Raw genomic sequence first — 14,029 nt, forward strand, 5'->3', positions numbered from 1 at the left:
GATCGGACCAACTCCAAGAGCATCCTCCTCCATCCCTGAGTGGCCTGCTCAGGAATGCTCCACCTGGCTTGGCAGCGCCTAGAGCGGGCTGGGCGCCCATACTGTGGCCGGCTCCACGCTGAGGCCTGGCTGGAGGCTAGAGGAGGCGGCTTGCCCACAGGCTTTGTAAGCTCTGCCCATCAGAATGGACGAGAACTCACAGGCCTTAGGGGGGAAACGAGGATCCCCCATCCAAAAGGCAGCTGCTGCTGGACGCCGCGACAGACCGCTCCTCCGTCAAGGATAGTGAAGGGGGGAAAAGCTATTCAGGCAGTTTCTGGCAGAAAAAGGTGCCGTCCACAACCTGGTAAGCTCTCCATGCAGTTCGGGAAAGAAAGGCACTGGGGCGGCGAGCTGAGAACCAGTGCGGTCCGTCCCGAGACACCAATCAACCAACCGAGACTGTTCGGGACACGGTGGAGGATTCCACTCGAGCCCGACAGCCTGTTTCAGCATAGCTGATGTTTCTGGATCTGGCTTGGGCAACATTACACTCCCAGAGGGAGATAGCACAGCCGAGTCATCATTTCCAGAGGTCAACTCACCCTCCGATGCTGCAACTGACGTCCTGTCCGGATAAAACAGCTGGTAACCAATTACAGTCCATTACAGAGGGACCAGCACGCTCAACGGGGTGCTCCACCGGCTGCGATGTGATAGAGGAGTGAGAGGCCCACAGAGTTTGGTTACCGGGCGGGGAAGCCTCACTATGATCCTCTGATCACCCATCCCACACGGCGCCGTAGTGGGGCGTGGTAATGGGGACTCCACCTTCAATCATGAAGGCGAGTCTCGATCTCAACACCGCGATAGTCATATTCTCGCAATGAGAACATGATCTATCCACAAAAGCTGCTTCAACGTGTTGTATAGCTATATATATCCATATATATATAAATTTCCACAAACACGTGATACAACTATTGTGACCGTCCATTTGGGGGGACAGGGCACGATCGCATCCAGAAATGCATGGGTGGAATGACATCTTGAAAAAGACCCAAACGGACCCGTGTAGCTCTTTCAGGAAATGGGACCCATTACCAGTGCCGGAGCACACAAGGGAATGACCTGTGTGCCTGTTCAACACTGAACAGTGAACTGAAACAGTGAAGCATTAATTTTTCCGCCCTCTAACCAGCCATCAACAACAGCAATCCACTGCTGTACTCACGCTGTAGAACACAGCGACACACTCGCTCCTTGTTAACATCAGTATTCTTCAGAGACATCGAGACCGATTGGCTCAGAAGCGAAAGACAACTGCTGCGTGTATTTATACGCACTGCGGGGCGGAGCGTGTGATGCAATTCACGCACACCAATGTGATTGGCTCGTTTTTACAATACTCGAAGATGACAGGCTCCCTAGCGTGATCCCAATCAGTCGTAACGTACGAATATGTTGAACGTGAGTGACTAAAAGGGAACTGACAAGGAATCGCATTCAGCAGAATCTAGCTTGAGAAAATGGACCATTTCTGGGAGTAAAGGCGCCTTGTGGAAGGGGTGCTTGCCTCTGAGAGTGTTTTCATGACTTTCTGGGCAAAGCCTTACGGCTTCCGTCGAGGGGTCAAACATGCAGGTCCCACAACTCCGGTTGGGGATGCCAGATTGTCCCTCCTGGCTGGGAGAGAAGGCTGGGAGAGAAGGTCTCTCCTCAGCTGTATGGGCCATGGAGCTGTTCACAGTAGCTGGACTAATTCTGGGAACCAGGGCTGGTTCTGCCAGAGTGGTGCCACTGGAAGAACAGCACATGAAACTTCCAGTATCCAGCTGAGGACCTGTGGAAGCAGGGCTACATTAGGGAAGACACAAAGGCCACTTCTGAGCTATATTGTTTTGACCGCTCGGGGGTGGAGTCTCCATTCGAGCATGGGGGGCGGGGGAGTCCACCGCATGACAACATGTCTACTCCCTCAGTTCGAAGAGCCCGGCACATGAACCGCCCCTCCTGAGCTGAGGTTCCTCTGTGCCCATAGGAGAAGATGGTTAGCCAATCTGCATAGAGGGCGGAGACCTGAGACCTCAGTGGTGTTTTATGAAGGCAACCACCGTCCTGTCGTCCGAGTGGACCAGGACATGATGACTCCTGAGTTCCAGCTGGAACTCCTTGAAGGCCAAATTACCGCTATAATTTCCAGGCGGTTGATGCGCCAATTCGACATACGGGTCTCCCATGAGCCGAAAGATATTCTGCTATCGCGCAGGGCACCCCGGCCTGTCTTGGAGGCGGCTGTCACGACTACTTTCCTCCTGGCAACTGAGCTCAGCGTAATCCCATTTTGGTAAAAATGGGGCGATTTTCAAGGGACTAGAGCTCTGACACAGCTGCGGGACACCTTGTGAGTGTGTTGGCCTGTGTGCTAGGCATGGGGTGGGAAAAGACCTTTCGACCAGAGCTGGATTGGTCACATGTGGAGCAAGCTCAGCAGAATAACCGAGGAAGCTGCTGCCATGAGGCCTAGCAGCTTCGGAAACCTCTTGAGGGGGTGAAAAGATCCCCACTTTGAACTCTTAAATTTGTTCTTTTAGTGGTCGCCGGATGGCCGCAGGGGAGATTGCTGAGTCAGCTTGCTGAAGCGCCTTCGTTCTGCTGTGAGGCCTGTTCCACAGCAAGAAATGTGGCTTCAGTCTCCTTCGGAGCAATGCGATCTTCGTGCTGAAGGAGAAAGATTCTGACAAGGCCTGGCATTTCTGTGGTTTATATAGGCAGCCAACCCCACCCTTTTCGGTGGTCTGAAATGGCATTTGTTTGTGCTCTGGCACAGACGTGAACAAATCATTCAGGATTTAGGGAAAACAGGAGTAATGCGAGTGAACCGTATCGAAAGAGACCGAAAGTCCCCCTGTGGTGAAAATCCAGATTTTAATGTTGTTAATATGTCTATGTGCTGTTTTTAATATGCTTTAAGACAAACCATGAGTAAATTCATTTCAGACAAGACCACTTTGGCAAGTTTACTTGAGTTTATTGAACACAATTTATCTTTGGCGGTATGGTTCCTTATGGGGGTTCTTGTTCCATAATTAATGCCATACGTAGCTTTAGCATTAACCCCCCTATGGAACCATCAGCTTGAGCAATACACAGATGATTAAGACAGTTTAGTAATGTCTTTAAGCCTTGGTTAAACATGTAGACGTAGCAGTGAAGTCCGGGACGTCTATGCTGTAGCTTGCTATGAGGAAGGGTGTGTCTCTCACGATGATGTCCGTGGCTCTAGGACTTGGAAGCCTTGATAATCTGAAACAAAGAAGACAACAGTCAAAAGGTGCACAGAAATATGCTTGATACTTATAGTGGTGAGGGTGGGGGGGTTGCGAGTAATTTAAGCATGTTTCCCAGGCGGAAGTGCCGCGTATATATATCCTTCCGGTCTAATAGGAGAACGGTAGTGGTTGGAGCAATTTGACAGCTGACCGCGTCATCTGATCGCAGCCTATGCCTACGTGGCCTGTCTGAACTAACGCTGTGCCCGATTAGTCAACACCATTGCTGAGTATTTTCTCCTTAAAACTGCAGTGAACCAAAGACAGTCTCAAAAACACACTTTGAAATCGCTGGTGTTTCTGACGTCACAAACTACCTTGTAACCAATCAGATCAACGTGTGATCGTCAACCAGTGGATCTCTGAGCTGAGTGAGTGAGTGGAGGCGGGGCTCATTTGCATATTCATAGAACCGCGCATACTAAATGAGGCAAGGGTGTCGAGTTACATTCAAGCTATTTTAAGGCATGAAGATATTTTTTGCAAGGAAAAAACCCTTAAATATGTAATTTTGGTGATCAAAGATGAGTTTTAAGGGATACAATTATTGACTACATGGGGACTTTAAGACATTGAAATATTTTCATGTTTACAATAACTTCTCATTCGATATAAAGCAAGGTCTTCTCTTCACACAAAATGTTATATCAGAACAGGATTTGCTTTTTAGCATGTATTACTTGATTGTGGATTTTATAGAGCTTAAAAAGCATCCCACAAAGGTTATTTCGGTGAGTGCTGATAATGGCACTGGTTTCAATTCAGTTCAGTTGTGTCTTGTGAAAAATCTCCCACTGTTGTTTGCTGACATTGTTCCTCCAGGACACAACATTTGATTGTTGACCACCACAAACCTTATAAATTTATTTAAGTATATACATAACATTTTAAGTACTTTTATCCACATAAAAATATGATACCACAGTGTAAAAAACAAAACAAAACATTTACAGTAAATGTTGGTTGCCAGCAAGCCTGTAAATGAACAAGTTTATTGTAAATCAACTATATTTTTATTGTCAGTATTTGTTTGTTTTTTTTCCTGTTCTTTAGTGTTTGATTCAAGGTTTTGTAGCATTATACCTGAGAAAGTTTCAATGCAAGTTTTGTTAAAATTTAACTGGAAGAAATCCTGATGTTGGTCTTTGAACCAAAGGTGATCATAAACTCCACCCTCATGAACTCCACCCTCTTACATCACTTACCAGGAAGAGACTGACTTATTTCTATTTTCTGACATGCTGACTCACTTCTCTCTCGACAAATGCAATAAAGAAGCAGCGGACACTTTCAAGAAGGATTTGTGAGACATTTGTTTCTGAACAGACAGCAGATTGTTGTGATTCTCAAGGTTATTAACTTTTAAACCTGTCGTTCAGAAAGTGAAAGTAAAGTTTGTGTTGCTGGAGCTCAAACGGTGAAAATGGCTTCACTAAATATCTCTGCTGAAGAGCTTTCTTGTCCCGTGTGCTGTGAAATCTTCAAGGCTCCTGTTCTTTTATCATGTAGTCACAGTTTCTGTAAAGAGTGTCTTCAACAGTTCTGGATAACCAAGGAAACTCAGGAGTGTCCTGTCTGCATGAGAAGATCCTCAAGAGACAATCCTCCATATAATCTTGTGTTAAAAAACTTGTGTGAGTCGTTCCTGAAGGAGAGAAATGAGACTCGTTCATCAGGATCTGAGGAGATCTGCAGTTTACACAGTGAGAAACTCAAACTCTTCTGTCTGGAGGACAAACAGCCTGTGTGTTTAGTGTGCTTTACTTCACGACAACATGACAATCATAAATTCAGACCCATCGATGAAGCGGTTTCATTATATAAGGTAAGATAAATGTCTCTTGTCACGTAAGTGAAAGGCCATGTATGCGAGTAGTGAACACACACAAACACACACACACACACATAAATAAAATATATTTCACAATATATGAATGATCATTATATTAAATGATATAAGAGTATATTTGAAAATATACAGAATAATATATTGTGTTAATATGTTATAATATATTGAATAATACATAAGTAATTGCCGCTTTTCATATATTGAAAAATATGTGACAATATATTTACTAATATATCATAATGTATGTAATTTTATATTCAGTAATACACTTCATAATATATAGGTACATATGTGATCAGATATGGTTCTGCATGTGTAATGTATTGCAGATATATTTACTCATGCATTATAAACACATATATAGAGAAATATTTAATGTAATATATGCCTTATATTTTATAATTATATACATTATATCCATATTTTTAAGCTAGTTAACAAAAGCACAAGCACACCTGCATGTACTAACTAGTGTATTTAGCCAAAAGAGAAGAGACAAATAGGGGTTCAATCTTCAACTGGCAGGCAGGAGCCCACTGACAGATCATGTGACCTGCCAGTGGGTGGTGGCAGCTGGCAGTCTTCCACATCACTCTCACTGCATGGAAATACATTATTTTATTATTATGAATATATTCTTAAGACTCTATTATTTTGTATTATTGATGTTTTAGGTGGGTTTCTCCCAAATAAAGCAGTCAAATGAACGTGATCACGACTGGTTGCTTACTGACGCGACTTCGCTGGCCGCTCAGTCCAAGGAAATTGTTTTGATTTTTATGGGTACTGCCGCTAGTTGTGATGATTTAACAATTTATTTAATGTAATAATGTAGATGCAGATAAATTGCCTATTAAAACATGAATTATCCCAATAACATGAATCTTTCTCATTGCCTTGAGTATTTTCAGCGACAACATGACAAACAGCAGCAAATGTCTTTTCAATAATTCAACAAAAGAAAGCAAACTTAAACTGTAAAATCATGGAGCACCGACTATATCAGTATTTTTACATTTACAAAGACAAAGACTATTTACAAATAAAATTAGTTAAAGGAGAACTTGGTAACTTTTTTAACTTAATAAAACTGTCTAGAATTCATTTGGATGGTTAAACAACCTGTTCTGGTGATATTGGTGACTTTCCCCGCTCCCCCCAGCGTTCCCAGGCGGAAAACCAACCTTGCAACTTGGGGACTACCGTCCCGGCAAGATAGAAATTGGAAGTCTCGTGAGAAGCGAGAACGAGCGCGAAACACGAATTGCTTTACGGCAATTCGACATAAACACACACGCATGTATTACCAGATTACCCACCTCGGTAGACATAGCTCCACACGATACAGTTGGCTTGCTCCGATCAAAACAAACGCACATGAGCAGCTGTAGAGAGGGGGAGGAGGCCGCCGCAAGTGAGTTTTTTACGACCGTGTTGTGAAATATACGCCCCCCCCACAGCTGTAGGGGGAGCTCGTGGGGAAAACATGCGACAACAAAGGAAAAATCAGCGAAGAAGTGACTAGAGTTCGCTAGAGTTGCCGAGTTCTCCTTTAAATAATTATTATAAGACTTGTATTATAATGAAGTGGTTTGGTAAAGTCAACGATCCATTATTTTTGTAGTGGCAACAATGCAAGCCTACAATTCCAGACAATATTGCCGAAACTTACCTCCCACTTTATTTTAAGATCCCACATTTTATATTGGGCCGGGTAGTTTATTCAAAACTCTCAGACTCGGGCATATTTTTCAAAAGGCAATTCATATGAAATTTACGAGGTGACTAATTCGTACAAATTCATACGACCTCATTTGTACGAATTCTTGTGTTTTTTGCTAAATCGTAAAAAAATGTACGAGTTGCCCAATTCGTATGAATTCGTATGAATGACCAACCCCTGACCCCGCCCCTAAACCTACCCATCACGTGGGTTTAGACAAATTGTATGAATTTGTACGAGTGAGGTCGTACGAATTTGTACGAATTAGCCACCTTTTACTCAAGAATTGGTGCACAAACTACTCACCGGTGGGAGTGCCACGATTGATTCCACGATGGCTCAATCGTCTCTTAAGAGTCGGGAGCGCGAAATCCGCGCAAGTTGATAGTGAGTCAGGATGAGGATGATGAGAGTGAACATGCTGGTTTTGAAATGTTGAGAAAGTGCCATTCTTCCATGACTGGAATTGTGGGTGCAGCATGGAAATTCGGCCTGGAAAGGAGGTGAACAGAATTGAGTCTGGGTCAATGCGGGTCCATGTTAAGTTGCCCAGGTACGATGGATCTGTGCCACCCGAGCTCTATTTTGCACAAGTACAGCTGGCAGCCTGGTGGGCCGGGTGGAGTAAGGAAGATTTAGTGGGTCAGCTGGTATTGGCGCTGGAAGGGCCAGCATTACAAGGGCTACCTGATCTCACACCAGCAGAGCAGAGAAACTATGAGACTCTTACGGGAGTGCTTGAACAGTGGTTTGGGGCATGGCAGACAGCAGAGCGAAGACAGGAACAACTGGCTGGTAGATGGAGGAAAGAAGGGGAGAATTTGGGTGCTTTGGACGCGAATGTGCGGTTCTATGTGCGGCGAGGGTATTCGCAGTGCGCAGCAGCTGCACAGGAGGAGCTGGCTCTCCACGCATTCCTGCAAGCCCTGCTTCCGGAGAAAATGTGAGAGCATGTTTGCCTATCTGCCCCACGAACACTGGCTCAAGCATTGGCAGAGGTAGACTGAGCAGAATCTTTAGCGGAATCAGTGGCCCCTTTTTATCACCCTCCTGCCCGAGTATGCCAGGCTGAGCATACTGACGTCAACGATGCTGAGAGGATATGTCGTATATCAAGATGAGAGCAGAGAATGGCCCCTGAACCAGCAAGGGCATTCTACTCGATGGGACCCATGTTACCATTGCAGGGAGGTGGGACATGTGGCTCGTGATTGTCCCACCCCTGTGCCTTTGTCCCGCAAGCCTGCATCTCTGGGAAACTAGGAGCGGGCGGTCGGGTGGAGGGACGGCCCTTCAGATCGGTGAAGTCATTCCCCTACAGGAGGGGCAAAGGATAGTTGATGTGCCCCCGGGTCATACGAGAGGGGAAGCAGCTGGGCAGAATAGTCGAGCACCCGCGTGGTACTGGCAGGTCGAGTTAGCTTCAGAAGCCAAACCAAAGACCACCTTCACCATCGGCCAGGGGCTATGGCAGTTCCGGGTAATGCCGTATGGCCTTTGTAATGCTTCAGCCATTTTCTCCCGGTTGATGGAGCAGGTCCTGGCAGGTGTCTCTCGCCACTGTTGCGTAGTGTATCTGGATGCACCAGACTTTGAGGGGGCACTGCAACACCTCCAAGTGGTCTTTGCTGCTATCCGCAGATCTGGGTATGACTCAGTCCAAAAAAGTGGCACTTACTAAGGAGAGAAACCACCTTCCTGGGACATGTGGTGAGTGCTGCCGTAGTCGCCACCGATTCGCCCAAAGTAGCAGCAGTGAAGGGGTGGCTTGTTCCAAAGAACATTGTAGAGCTGCGGAGCTTCTTGGGCCTGGCATCGTACTACCGACGCTTCGTCCAGAACTTCTCCACCATCGCCAGCCCACTGCACCAGCTAACGGAAAAGGGCAGACTCTTCGTCTGGGAGGAGGCATGTGAGGCCGCCTTCAACCTCTTGCTTGAAGTAATGACCGAGGCTCCAGTGCTAGCATACCCTGATCCAGGCCGGCCATTCCTCATTGACACCGACTCCAGTAATGTTGGTATTGTTGCCGTGTTGTCCCAGGAAGATGAAGATGGAGAACATGTCATTGCATACTTCAGCCAGGCCCAGTTACCCGCCGAGAGCTGCTAGCAGTGGTGCTGGCACTCCGTCACTTCCGGCCCTATTTGTATGGAAAGAAGTTCCGGCTGCAGACAGACCAGGCATCCATCACCTGGTTGATAAGCTTCTGAAACCCAGAGGGTCAGGTGGCTCGGTGGTTGGAGATTTTCCAGGACTACAATTTCGAAGTGCAGCACCAGGCCGGCCAGCAGCATGGAAACGTGGATGCCCTGTCCCTCCGCCCCCTGTGAGGTGAGCAAAGCAGGAAGAATGAGAAAAGGCGGCAGACAAAGCTATGGTGCGGCAGGTTGATGGTAAGGATGGGGCCTGTGATCCCCTGGAACCTTATGAGTTGCAACAGCAGTAGGAAGCAGATCCCACCCTAAAGAAACTACACGAGTGGATGGTAGCAGGTCAGCGGCCTGAGTGGCAGGAGATAATGGCTCTCAGACCGGAAGTGAAAGCCTATTACTCCCAGTGGGCCACCCTTACTCTCCGTGATGGTCTGCTTTACCATCAGTGGCAGGCACCCGATGGCGAGGCCAATGTCCTGCAACTGCTAGTGCCCCTCTCCTTACGGTGCCAGGTCCTATGGCTCTTGCACAGTTCAGTGGGAACTAGCCATTTAGGGCTGGGCGATATGGCCAAAAAACATCACGATAATTGTCTTATATAAGTCGATATCGATAATTCTCACAATAAATGTCAAATCGTATATTTCTTTCAAGTTTAAAGGGATAGTTCACTTTAAAATGAAAATTCTGTCATCATATACTCACCCTCAAGTTGTTTCAAACCTGTATGAATTTCTTTCTTCTGCTGAACACAAAGGAAGATATTTTGAAAAATGTCAGTAACCAAACAGTTAACTGGTCCCATTGACTTCCATAGTATTTTTTTTCCTACTATATATATATATATATATATATATATATATATATATATATATATATATATAGGGTAAGTGTACCCATTAAGCCCATGTATCCTTTAAGCCCACTTTCAACTCTGAAGTCAAATAAAAAAAAAAGAGAAAATAATATTTTATGCTGCTCATAATTTTAAACAATCCAGTGATTTGTTACTTCCCTGGCATTTTTTATTGCATACCAATCACATTTTGCAATGTTGAGTTAGCCCCGCCCATGTGCATGCTGTCTCACGGGACCTCACACTGTCACCTCAAAACTTTGGTGTTTCGGGACCCTTCAGAAATCAACACATTTCTGCAATTTTCAGCCATTTCTTTGGTAACTACATTGATATTATGTCAAATAAGAGATAAATGTATTGTTTTTTGTGTATGAACAAATAGTACTTTATCATTTTATATAATTTTCCTTTAAATGGAAAGATGAGTTTTATTAGCTTGCGTTCAAAGCTGATCTCTAGGTCAAACCATTAGCCTTACAGAAAGGCTAGACTGCCAAAGAATTAAGCATGTAAACTGCAAACAATGTTTTGTGATTCATTTTACATTAATTTACAAATAAATACATCATAAATTGTTTTGTAGAGAAGATTATGTCAAGCGTGGGATTGGAGATGAAGGAGGCAGACGAATAACTACCACTAAATCAAAGATTTAATTTCCAGAAGGCAAAATACAACAAATGGTACTACACAGAGAGCGTATGCTCAAACATTGACCGACGAACACTGAATCAAGAACAGGAACTTAAATACACAGATGATTACCACACTGATGACAAAACAACAGGTGAAGAACATAATGATGATGGGTTAATTAACTGAACACAGGTGCTAGAACTAAACTAATAATGTTGAAGATAACAATGAACTCAACAGGTGAAGACAGTGATTAAGACGAACTAAACAGTGAAGTAGATGAAGAACCAACAGAAAAGTCCAAGAAAACGTGAAAAACATATCCAAGGCCTGACAGATTATTTTCATAAATGAGCTTTTTTTTAAAGATGGGCTTAAATGGTACAGCGTCACAAAAAACATGCAAACTATAGCCAACACAAGCTAACCTTGAATGAAAACATTTCTCAATGTGGGCACATTGAAAATTACTATAATACTATACTGTCTTTTTTCACCATTACTCACTGTGGAACCATTTAAGCCCACCTTATGTGTTTCAATGAGGAGTCCCTCTAATTGCAAACTTTGATCAATTTTCTGAAAGTGTTTAATGATAACATTTCTTTGTGTGCTTTTACCTTACTAACCTTTTAACCCTACCTTACTTACTACTTTAATTTACAACTATATTTAGATAGGCCTACAAAATACACATTCATTCAAATGAGATAGAGCCCGTTTTGTCCTAAAGTCCTTTATGTATAACCGGGCATAATTCGGGAGCCAAGCTGAGTTAACCCTCTGGGGTCTAAGGTGTTTTTGGGGTCCTTGAGATGTTCTGACATGCCCTGACATTTGTGCTTTTTTTCAGTTGCTTATAAACATATTAATGGCAAAGGTGTAATTACACTCTATTTAGCACAAACAGGGCTACCATAATATGTGAGCAACATGTATGTACATGTTTGTATTTTTGAGAGAATAATGTTTATGCATGGTTATTGAAAAAACTAAAAACTAAAGTTTCTGAAATAAGGCCACAAAACACATACTAAATATGTGTCAAGAAGACTTCTGAATAATGCATCTTGTCGCCTAGAGTTTTTTCTTCAAAATGATCTGAAAATCATCCTGCCTAATCATTCACATAAAACAATACATTGATTTAAATTTTGCAAGACACTTTCTGTTTGGAAAGGCAATATGCGAGTGGGCGTCAATGATCCAACACCATCATGCATATTTAGTGGTTCGCACCTGAGGAGACAATGGGGCCCGCATACTTAATGAGCCATTCATTCAGGTGTGTCACTGAGCCACAAGAAAGAATGCAAGAGCAATATGTATATATATATATATATATATATATATTCTACCAAATTGGTTCACAGTTGGAAGCATCTCATTTTTTTTCATTTTTTTTTCACAAATTGTGCTTGCAAATTGTATAATATCCAAGGAAAACATGTCTAGTAATTAAGCAGTTAATTCTCATACTGTATTTTCAGTTTTGGAATTATGTATAGTTATGTATCCTCTCCCCAAATTTGTCACTAATAAAACACAATAAAAATTATTTAAAGAAAAGGCTTATATTTACCTTTTAATAGTTTGTTTACATCTACCTTGTAAATATATTTTTTTATTAAAAAGGTTACAATTACAACAACAATTCAAGTGTAATCTATCTTTGTAAAAACTAAAGTATACATTTTATTATACATATTTCAAAGTTAAGGATTCATTACTTTGAATATAGCCTAGGCTACATTGGAACAAACACATAATAACATATTATTTGATTACTTTATTTTTGACAAAACATACTATATTTAACATTTGAGCAAAAATTGGCAAACAAAAGCTTATTTGAGGTGGCAGATATTTTACAGTAAAAATGTATAATCTATCCAAAACTAGTCAACGAAATGTTGTCTTTCATATGTCTGTAACATAGGTCTTTCGTTTATATAAGAAATATAAATGTTAATTTGCAGTTTAATACGTTGCTTATACAAATACATTTTATTTCAACATATTTCAGTCGATTTTTACTCAGTATAGCAAAATAGTTTGCTAAAAGCAGATCATTCATTCACACACAGAAATGCGATTCAAATTTAAACCGTCTTTTTGCGAGTTGTGGTAAACAGCGCATCTCTGCCGTTCATTCATTCACACACAGAAACGCGATTCACTTGAGAATGAAAAAACTTACTACTGTATTCCTCATCCGTTGCTCCTCGAAATACCAGCACATCTGAGGTACATTTTCCATTATTATTATTACGATAGTATTATTCCTCACAGCGCCGCGAGACGGTGTAAACAAGTACAATGATCTGAATAAAGCTGGTGTGTTTTCTCAAGCTGATATGTGGGCGTTCACAGTTTGCATGGATTGCCTCAGTCATTTGCGTTTGAATAGCGCGCGCTCTCCGTGGGCGGGGTCACATTAAAAATAATGAGCTGAGATGAGAACGACTGACATCTCTCTCTTTTCATACAGATTACATAAACTGAGAATATTTGTTTTTTATAAAAATTACTTCATTTAAAAGAAGAGAATTCAAGCTTCATGCCTGTGTGTCTGTATGCCTGTTTGACTGAGTATTTGCTGAGTTATTGTTCATTTTCGGACGCGTTTCAGAATTGACTTCACTGACAGAGAGAAAGCAGAACTCACATCATGTTTATTTTTCTTTATTTGGCAAAAAGCACAACACTTTGTTTTTATTGTGAGTATACACAAAAATAATACACACTTAACAGGATCGATTGATGTATGAAACTGTTTTGTAAGATCAAAGTCAACAAAGTGTTTGGAGTCTCGTTTGAACTGATAAGAAAAAAAGCGAGCAAATCACGCCGGCGTGATTGTCGACCCCATGGGGTTAAGGCTTGAGATTCCGGGCATGGAAAGGTGCCATAAGGACCCTACATTGCCCACAGTCCTGAGCTCCAGGGACCGTCTGGCTCAAAATACCACCACTTCCTGTCCAGCTTTGACCGGGCAAAACTCGGGACCTAAGTCGAGTTGGGGCTTTGGATGGAGGGGTCACCCAGTGGGCCCCCTATGCCGGGAGTATTGAGCCCTAACTCTGCTTTCTTCCCGAGATATGGTCACTTGATCGGGCATAACTCCAGAGTCGAGCCGACCTAAGGCTGCATTATCAATCACGTCATCGGCCTCGTGCCGTTCTCTCACGGCCCTCGTCCTTGTCCTGCTCGCCACAATCTGCATTAATAGACACAGTTTTAGGTAATAGTGGCCCACAGCTGATTAGCAGAAGTATTTCAGTTAGACTGTAATAACGTGAATTAGCTGGTTAGTTGGAAACTTAAACAATATTAAACACAAAGCTACATATTCTGAACACCCCGTAGAAAATATATACATCAATAATTATTCATACTTGCAGGTTGTGATTCTGAGGAGTTGGTCCAAAATAAAGTGGGTACTGTCCCATCTTTAATGGACAAGTGTTTTGTAAATCCCATTCAAACCTCACA

The 14,029-nt window shown here is 42.9% G+C and overlaps 1 protein-coding gene across 2 annotated transcripts in view; it reads left to right on the forward strand.

Moving 5' to 3' along the window:
* Positions 1–4,522: 4,522 nt before the first annotated feature.
* Positions 4,523–14,029, forward strand: part of LOC307148340 (nuclear factor 7, ovary-like) — a 72,727-nt gene continuing 63,220 nt past the window's right edge. The window contains exon 1 of one of the 2 annotated variants that reach the window (XM_079853781.1): positions 4,523–5,136. In XM_079853781.1, coding sequence (XP_079709907.1) covers positions 4,735–5,136 — 402 coding nt within the window. In that variant the 5' untranslated portion in view covers positions 4,523–4,734. The remainder of the gene's footprint in view (positions 5,137–14,029) is intronic. The other variant, XM_079853782.1, reaches the window with a different exon arrangement.

This window comes from Squalius cephalus (assembly GCF_949319135.1).
Source record: "Squalius cephalus genome assembly, chromosome: 20".
Classification (NCBI taxonomy): domain Eukaryota; kingdom Metazoa; phylum Chordata; class Actinopteri; order Cypriniformes; family Leuciscidae; genus Squalius; species Squalius cephalus.